Source organism: Arachis hypogaea, chromosome 14 (assembly GCF_003086295.3).
Source record: "Arachis hypogaea cultivar Tifrunner chromosome 14, arahy.Tifrunner.gnm2.J5K5, whole genome shotgun sequence".
Taxonomy (NCBI): domain Eukaryota; kingdom Viridiplantae; phylum Streptophyta; class Magnoliopsida; order Fabales; family Fabaceae; genus Arachis; species Arachis hypogaea.
This window is the reverse complement of record NC_092049.1, coordinates 97,894,264-97,903,759: the sequence shown is the minus strand read 5'-3', so window position 1 is coordinate 97,903,759 and position 9,496 is coordinate 97,894,264. Positions and strand designations below refer to the sequence as shown.

The following is a 9,496-nucleotide window of genomic DNA, read 5'->3' as shown; positions in this document are numbered from 1 at the left end:
TAGAAAAAGATTAAAAATTATTACAAATAGGTGTTAAGAGTAGGGGAGGTATTCAATAAGATAATATTTTTATATTCAATTGTATATGTTAATAGTAGCTAAAATAGTAGTGTCCATATAATATTATTCTTTTAAGAAGATATAATATATTTGATATTATTTTTTTATAATTATTGAAAATTTTGATAATTTGATTAACAAAAAATTCAAATACTTGATATCTTAAATTTTTTCTTAAAGTAATAAAATATGACTTAACAAGTAAGACTAAAAAATAATAAGGATCTATATAATAGTTATACATCTAGATATCTAAATCAAAGAAGAAAAGAATTATTTTAGTAAATTTTTAATAACTCAAAAGTTAACATAATAAGTAGTTATGGATCAAAGTGATGAACAAAAATGAAAGTGATGAACAAAAATGAGAGTTGGATAATAGTATGGTGATAATTAATTGCGATTGGCTTGAATAGAAGAAGAAAGTAAGAAAAGAGAATAAAATAAGGCAACATAATAGTAATGATAAGAGAAAGGATAGTGTATAATATGATGAGATAATATAATCAAAATAAAAATTAATAATCTTAAAAAATAATAAAATTAAAGATGTTCAAGATAAGATTGAAAAAATATATTTATCTATTAGAATTATAGATGGAGATAAATAATATTTTGGATATAAATTTTTAAATTTGCTTCTAATTAAATAGAATTGAGAAAATAAATAAATTTAATAATATTTATAAATAACTAATCTTTAAATAACATTAATAAATTTTTATATTAATTTTGTTATACATAATAATAATTTAATATATTTTAATCTTATTTTTTTTATTTAAATTTGTTTATTTTATATATTTTATATGTTAAATAACTTAAGATATTTTATTTTTTATAATTTATTTTTAATTATTAATATTAAATTTATAATTTTAAAATAAAAATATAAAATTAATCTTTTAAACTCAATACAAAAATGACTGAACAGGCACAAGTGCCTGGTAGAGCTACTAGTATATATTATGAGAGACGGACATGACGTTGTATACTATTGACTTAATTCATCATTAACCAATGTGAATTGTGGGATTCAATTTATTACTCATAATCGCATGTATATTCAACCTATTGTTCAATCATCTACAAGTTCTTTTAGTAGGGTTAAGTACGATTTTGGTCCCTAACGTAGAGCCCAAAAATTTATTTCGTCTCCGGCCTTTTTTCGCTACAAAATGGTCCTGAAGATTTCAGTTTGTTTTAAAATCGTCATTTTTACCAAATTTTAAATTTTTATTCCGAAAATACCCCTAACTAAAAAAAATGCAAAACGTTGAATAAGGGGGAAAGGGAAAAGGGAGTTATGCACACTGGGGGTGAGTTGGTTCAAAAGAGGGAGAAAGGGAAGGGGAAGGGCCACCGCCGCTGCTCCTCGCCGCCACCGCTGCTCCTCTCCCCTTCATGCTTACCCTAGAGCAACTGCGACCCTCTCCCCTCCTTCTCTCCTTCCCTATCTCGGACCTCCTCGAACCAGAGTTCCCCACCGGCGAGCCTCTCTTGCTTCACCACCGCGCAGCAACGTGGAACCCTTCTTCCCCACTATCCATTCACGCCATCTTGCCCCTGCTCCCTCAATCCCTATCGCAGAAGGAACCAGAGCCACCACAGCCCGTTCCCCTCCCTCCAAACCCTTCCCGTCATGCCCAGACCGCTGGCGCTCTACCACTACCTCCCCTGTCCCCTCTTTTCTATTTTCTATTTTCATAATTCAGGTTACTATTTTTCTTTCAATTTCTGTTTTTGATTAGTGTTAGTTCCTTGATTTGATTCTGGATTAGTTTAGCTGGATTTTGATTTTCTATTAGTTGATTTTAGGTCGGTATGATAGAATTAGCTTAGGTTGAATTGCTGAAAGTTGCTACTGAATAGTTGTTGTTGTTGTTAAATTAGCTTACACTAAAAAAAAGTGTATAAAATGGCATTAACATTATGGCAGTATTGTAAAACTGCCGTAATATTCATTAATTAGGGCAATTTATGTGATTGCCGTAATTTATCTCTTCTTTAATGGCCACTGTTGGTGATTCCGGCGGTTTCAAACCACCTTATAATCATACTTTTAAAAAGAAAAACGAAATCCCAACCTCTCAGATCTGAAGTTTCATCCAATCACGTGAAGTTCCATCGGGGTTTCCTCTCGCAGAAACGCCATTTTTGCTCCTTCGAGCTTCTCCTCCTCCGTCAAGATTTTCTCCAAATCTGCAAGCTTCTCCTCCTTCCTCGACCTTTTGCTCTGCTAGCTTCTCCTCATCCATTAACGTGTCTTCTCCTCCACGATCTGTTTCTCAGTTTGCGTTCTAACTTCTCACTTATAGATCTGTAACTAAATTCACATCTCTGGTTCTAATTACTTCAATGATTGTTATATGCTAATTGTTCTAATTACACACTCTCTCAATAATGTTTCTGTTTTCGATTTTGTATTCATTGTTAATTACTGTTTCTAGCATTTCGTCTTTCATGCGGCTTTGATAATTGACTCGATGCTCCTTATCACTTATTTCTTCCTAGTAATTTCATGGAAGTTCTATTTTGGTTCATTTCTTGTAATGTGTTGTTATCAAATTACCGAATTTAGGGTTTTCCTTTTCTTGATTTTGGTTTTGGTTCCATCAAATTTTGATTTTGTTATACTCCCTGTGATTTTTAATTTTTTGATTGCGCCATTGCTTTAATTTTGGCTTTCAATTTTTAATATTTTTTGCTCATGCAGAAGTACATAAAGCAGAACAATGACGTCACTCTCTGTGCACTCGAGATGGTATCAATTTCTTTCACTTCTCTACTTTCTTTTCTTCGTGCACCTTATTACCTCATTACTTCTTTTTCTGGTAGGTTCCATTAAGAAAATTATCATTGTATTTTAATATAAACGGTTTTTGAAGCTTGATCTATGACATTTTATTATTTTTCATAAAATAATTTATGATTTTATTAACAAAGGATAACAGAGCTTTTCTTTGTATATTAATGCAGGGAGTGAGTAAGTTCTAATAATAAAGGAGGTTTAGGTTGTGACTTAATATGTTGGAAAAATAAATGAAAACTATGTTTATATATATATATATATATATATATATATATATAGGTTCAAAATTTGATTATGAAATTGATAATTCATACTGCTTTGTACGCAGGGAAGCAACCATATCAAGAATCTGCAGGTAATTAGGCGCTATATGGCTTAGCTTGTATATTGCATGTTAAAAAGCTAGTTAAAAAGCTTTGATAGTAGTTGTTATTGTCTACTACTAATATACATCAAAAGCTAATTAAAAAGCAATGATGGTTGTGAAAGCTATAAATGACTAAATGTGCAGGGTCTAACATGCTTGATTTGTGCTGCACTTTGTGTTTAGGAGAGTGAAATTTTCAATTATTTGTTGATGACATAGAGCAGTACGAAGTACTTGAGCAAATTGGAAAATGTGCTTTTGGTTCTGCACTTCTTGTCAAGGATCAGCATGAGAAGTAAAAGTGAGATGCAATTATTTCATTTCATTTCATTTCATTTCAGATCAATTTTTTAAACACTATTTCAAGACATGTAATTGTTTTGTGTTAATAGCTTAGCCGGATTTGTTGAAGCATACCGCATCAATTCGTAAGTAGAATGTCATTGATTTTGTGACTTGTTTATGTTATTTAAGATTAGGAGTTGAATTATGTAAATTTAGATATAATTCGTTTAGACAGTTTTTGTCTTGTGCACAAGTCATTCTTGAGATTAGATAGTAGATTCACAAACTAGTTTTCTTCTTAGATACTAGAGATAGAAATGTCTCTGCTTATAACAGTGAACTTCATTATTACTCTATGAACCTGTGTTATACCGATCCATGCTTATAGGTGAAATTTAGGACCATTATCTAAGTTTATCATGAAAACATCAACAAATAGATGAATTAAAAGGAGAATTTGAAAAATTGTATGTAATTATATAAAGTAGGTTTGGCAAGATCAAAGAAAGAAATCATTACTCAAATTGCCTTTCTAGCTAATGCTTTCTAATGCTTTTTTTTTCACTTTCTGGCTTGCAGATGTTACAGCTTTAGTGGTCCTGATATGCCATGCAAACTAAAGATCTAATTTTTTGAGAAGAGGGTGTTTTGAAAGGTCTCTGTGAAGGTTTTAGACATTATATATTATTTATTTCCAAGGATCATGGTTCCTGTAAAGAAAATTCTTTTATTAATAATGAAATTTGATTTATGAAATTTGATTTATGAATCACGTACTTATTTCTTGAATTTATTGTGATTCTAGATCATTATCTTCTTAAGAGGTTCATTACTAATTTGATTGTACTTCTGATGTTTGGTTTTCTTGGCTACATGTTGTGCATTTCAGAGAGACACAATTCAAGCTGTGACAAGTTTTGTCAAACGGAATAAGTTGCCTGTTCTCATGCAAGAACAGATTGATTGCACATTTGCATATGAAGTATAGAACTGATATAGAAGGGCTGCAGCAGCAAGAAATTATCGAATTACTCCCGAAAGCTATTCGTTCTAGCATCTCTCATTACTTTTGGGAAATTGATGCAAGTTTTTATATGGTTGAAGAGGCCTTACAGTTCTTATTTCAGAAAATAGGTGAGCAGAACACTTCATTTTTAGCTGTAAATTAAAGAAGCTTTCCTACCATGTTGTTCTCCCATTTAGGTGATTAGGAAGCATTCTTTTGTTATGTGTTTTTTTGGTTTTTTCCATATTTGTTACAAGTTCAAACAGCTGGTACTCGATAGTATTATAAAATAAAGGTGATGAATGGATTTCTATCCACTTTTCAAATCCCAACTATTACACTTCAAATGTATTGGTATATTGTTCCTTACATTGATTCATTGTTTAGATACAGGTTTATAAAAAAAATTTTAGTCCCTCTAGAAAATTTTTCCTTTTTAACTATCCATTTATGCTCTTATTTTGTGTATTGGATCTGGCTTTCAAGTACTGATGATAGTTGGAGTTACTGATTTGGAATATTTGTATGTTATTTTTCAACTTGGAGTTTAATTATCTTAATGTTCCATACAGAGAGATCCACAAGCGCATCTGTGTTGCTGGGATGATCCTTCACTTGTGGTATTATTGTGTCTAATAATGTTGTTGCATGATGCACAAATTTTAATACAGATGTATCGGACAGTGAAAACTACAAATAGAGCAGCGGCTTCTTCAGGTTAGTGCATAGTTTTTAATTAATTTACATTTGAAGACATAATGTTTCACATAAACTCACCATCAACAAGGAGGTCTGATCTATCCGTTAACAATTAGGGCCATTAGCATATACAAAACATTTAGAATTTGAGTTCTTTTATAGGATACCAATATCTTTTTGAATTAACAACTACAATTGAATCACATTTTTTTCAGATATCAATTATTAAGGACAAATAATGAATTAATACCACTAATATCCTGAATTGTTATACAAAAATACTGAGTTCACGTATAAGATTAGTCACTATGGATTTATATGTGATAAAAAGACGAGTGGGGATATATGCAGTGTGTATTAAATTGTTGGGTTGACCATATGAGAACAAAGATTGTATGCTAATTGTGTATTATTTAAACCTGGTGTTTTGATGGCTTTTACCAAGTTATTAGTGTGTGCTTCTGTTCTATCATAGGTGAGGGTGGTCTTATGAATGTGGATCATGAGGACATTATGCTTATTATGCCTCCACTTTTTGCGCCGAAGCATTTGCCAGAAAATTTAGTGTTAGTTTCTCTCACTTTCATTAATGTATTTCTTTATGATATATTTCTTGTATTCAGGATTTGGCAGTCGTGGCTTTGCTGTACTCATTCCTCTTATTTCACCCAATTCTTCCAAAGGAAGGGTAAGATTTTTTTTCAAGTATTATTAGTCTTGAAGTATTTATTCTGCTTCTTGCTGCTCCCTTTCAAAGGTTGTTCTTAATTCTCATTTTTTGTTTAAATTTATTTTGTGTTGTCCAAGTTAATGGTTTATTTTTTTTTTTTAATTTTGTTTCCAAATTATATTTTTGTTGTAGGAATTGGATCAGGAGAGTGAGATTCTATCGCCAAAAAAGTTAGAAAGTAGATCTTTTGAAGCGAGTAATAGAGAAGTGTGATTTTTTTTTTATGATAGAGACGTGATGTATTAAGAGTTACATATTAAGGCTTTCAATACTTTATTTGTATAGGAGTTATTAATTTTTATTTCCAATACTAAAAAAATTATATATTATGTTTAATATTTTATTTATGAGTTATGTAATATTTTGTTGATGAGTTATGATTTCTTGTTATTGTGAAATTTTAAACAAAAAAATTATTTGTTTAACACGGTAAAAATTATCTTTTTAAACGATTAAAAATGTCATTTTTATCCAGTAAAAAGGGCAGTTTGTAACTCATTTTAAACAACATGAAATGTCATTTTAATCTAGTAAAAACGGCAGTTTCAAATGCCATTTTAACCAATAAAAATGGCACTGTCAGGGTAAAAACAGCATTTCAAAAATGCCATTTTAACCAACCAAAAGTAACTCTGTCAGGGTAAAAACGGCGGTTCAAAAACCCTGTTTTAACCAACCAAAATGCCACTCTGTCAGAGTAATAATGGCGGTTTAAACTGTCATTTTAACCTATCCAAAAATCGCCGTTTTTAACCAACCAAAATGCCACTCTGTCAGGGTAATAATGGTGGTTCAAACCGCCGTTTTAACCTATCTAAAAACGCCGTTTTAACCAACCAAAACGCCACTCTGTCAGGGTAATAATGGCGGTTTAAACCGCCATTTTAACCTATCCAAAAACCGCCGTTTTAATATAAAAAATAATGGCGGTTTTAACTGCCGTTTTAACCTATTCAAAAATCGCCGTTTTATCCCAGGGAATTGTGGCAGTTTTCAAAAAACCGCCGTAATAACCAGAATGGCGCACAGAATTACGTCACTTTACAAAACCGCCATTCTTGGTAATAATGGCGGTTCAAACCGCCGTAAATACCAAAAAAACCGCCGTTTTTACCAGATTTTTTTGTAGTGTTAGGTTATTGAATTTCTGTTAATGGTTAACTGTATATATGATCCATTGTTGTTGTTCTTCTTCTTCGTCTGGTTGTTGTTGTTTTATTGTTGTTGCTTCTGCTGTTCTTCCACTTTTGGTTCAGCTTCAGGTTCTGCTTTTGTTTCTGGTTGATTTTGGAAAAGAAGGAGAAGGGTATTTTCGTTTGAATGATGATTTTAAAACAAACTGAAACTTTCGAGAACATTTTGTAGCAAAAAAAAGTCGAAGACGAAATAAATTTTTTACCTCTACATTAAGAACCAAAATCGTACTTAACCCTTTTTAGTACTTGTTATTTTAATAGGTTTTGGAATCCCAAAATATATATATATATATATATATATATATATATTCATGGGTTATGCTATGTGTACACCAAAATCAACCATCAATGTTGGCCACCAGTACAAAATACATATTGAAATATAAATACACATTGAAAATAAATTAAACCACATATGTATATATACATAAATACATTAATAACTAATTTTAGTAGCTGATTTTGATGTACAAATAACATTTCTCATAATTCATAATTTAAATTTTGAGAGCCTTTATTGTGTCCACTCACCATCATATAAATGTTATAGCAATTTTGACAGAAAAGAGCATTCCATATAATAAATTGGTAACAATGAATTATATTCTCTCATAGGATAAAGAATAATGCAGACAATGATTTGAGGAGTTTCTTGCGTAGTTGCATTGTTTTCTCGATTTAGGGGTTTATTATTTATTACTCAATTTCGCATGTGACAATGAAAGGCATAAAAATAAATGATGCTTAGAAAAAAATAAAAAAGAAAGGAAACGAGATATATACTATACCAAACCTCTGTAGTGAATTGGGGCAAAAAGTCAGAGTCCCAAATATGAATTAATCAGCACTGAAGAACCACATTTCTTTATTAATGATTAAGATCAGAGATCTAGTTCATTCTCCGAATATTTAAAAGAGTAAAAAATTTTAAATATATATTATTTTTTAAATATTAAAAGAAAAAAATTATTTATTTAAAAACTAAAAAATAATTAAAAGAATGAGTTAGAACTTTTAAATTTTTTTATTTTTTATAAAATCTTAAATACTTTTTTTTTGGGTGACTAAATCTTAAATACTATCTAATAAGACGGAAGGGGTATTCCTGCTGTTAAAAATACAAAAAAAAAAAATGCTCTATATGTGTTAATTAGCAAGAGAGGTTTTAAAAGCTAATATATATTGGGTGTGCTTTGTCTTATTTAGGTGGTGGTGAGTTGGGTAGGTCTGATAAAAACAGAAGATAGGTGAGAGTGAAATCTTTGGGGAGAAGTGACAGAATTGCACATGGGAAGAAACCGTCGTTTTTGTGTTCAACTTCAAATGGTTTTGTAGAATATATATTAAAGGTGGATACTTCTATAATGACATCTCTACATGAAAATAACATTACAGACTATTAGATAAATTGATATATTTGATTAAATATGATTGATTAATCATCTAAAGATTCACAATATTATTTTTATATAAATATGTTATCATGTGAATATTCTTCTATATTAAAAGGACCATAGGGTGATGAGGATATTGATTATTATTATTCTCTCATAAATAAACTCTCGTGGGAATTAATTCCATGCATCTTCAGCAATGTTCTCTCGTTAATTCCCAAATCGTTGTTTTGGAGAATTGGAATGTTGAAAGTGAAATTCCATAGTATTGGGAGTTGGTATTGTGTGGGATTTTGTACTTTAAAATTGTTTTGATAACTAAGAGGACTATTTATTGCATGATGGAAGCAGGCTCCCTTTGATCGATCACGAGCTCAAAATATAAAATATAGTATAGGCGCTATAGTCTATACAGTCTACACACAAACCCAATGAACCAGAACTAAAAGTCATAACATTATTCAAAAATTGGTGAATTAGACTGAACCAGAACTAAAACGATTTTGATCAAATGACGTTGCTTATGGACTAAAAAAAGAAAGAAAATACATTGAAATTCGTTGATAGAAAAAAAATAGAAAAATAAAAAGGAAACAGATCTAATCATTAACACTTTGTTTGGTATTGAAGAATTTGTAAAAAAAGAAAAAGGGAGAAGAAAATGAATGAAAACTTAATTTTTTTTCTGTTTGAATCAATAGAGAAATCGTATGGAAAACAAAAAAATATATATGGTCTAGTTTAATTTCTTCTCCCCAAAGGTGCAAAGAAAACTGGGATTGAATTGTAAAGATGGATAAAAGTATTTATTTATCCTTTAATTTCTTTTCCCCAAAAGTGCCAAGAAAACTGGGATTGAATTGTAAAGATGGGTAAAAATATTTATTTATCCTTTTAGTAACATCTCTTATTGAATTTTCATGGTTTAATTGTTACTAATGTTTAAA

At 30.3% G+C, this 9,496-nt stretch overlaps 1 protein-coding gene across 1 annotated transcript; it reads left to right on the top strand.

The window, feature by feature from the left end:
* The first annotated feature begins 1,041 nt into the window (after positions 1-1,041).
* Positions 1,042-6,336, top strand: LOC140178637 (uncharacterized). Its single transcript, XM_072215843.1, has 11 exons — positions 1,042-1,049; positions 1,346-1,775; positions 2,777-2,824; positions 3,201-3,227; positions 3,423-3,540; positions 3,632-3,667; positions 4,104-4,179; positions 4,414-4,658; positions 5,202-5,247; positions 5,853-5,917; positions 6,092-6,336. Exons 1-5 carry the CDS (start codon positions 1,042-1,044, stop codon positions 3,456-3,458), a joined length of 549 nt encoding a protein of 182 aa, XP_072071944.1. The 3' UTR covers positions 3,459-3,540; positions 3,632-3,667; positions 4,104-4,179; positions 4,414-4,658; positions 5,202-5,247; positions 5,853-5,917; positions 6,092-6,336.
* The last annotated feature ends 3,160 nt before the right edge of the window (positions 6,337-9,496 follow it).

Bases quoted from the DNA above. Each gene is read 5' to 3' on its own strand.
- LOC140178637 (XM_072215843.1), top strand. The intron at 1,776-2,776 runs GTTACTATTTTT...TTGCTCATGCAG, and splicing joins TTTCTATTTTCATAATTCAG to AAGTACATAAAGCAGAACAA. The intron at 3,228-3,422 runs GTAATTAGGCGC...CTTTGTGTTTAG, and splicing joins ACCATATCAAGAATCTGCAG to GAGAGTGAAATTTTCAATTA.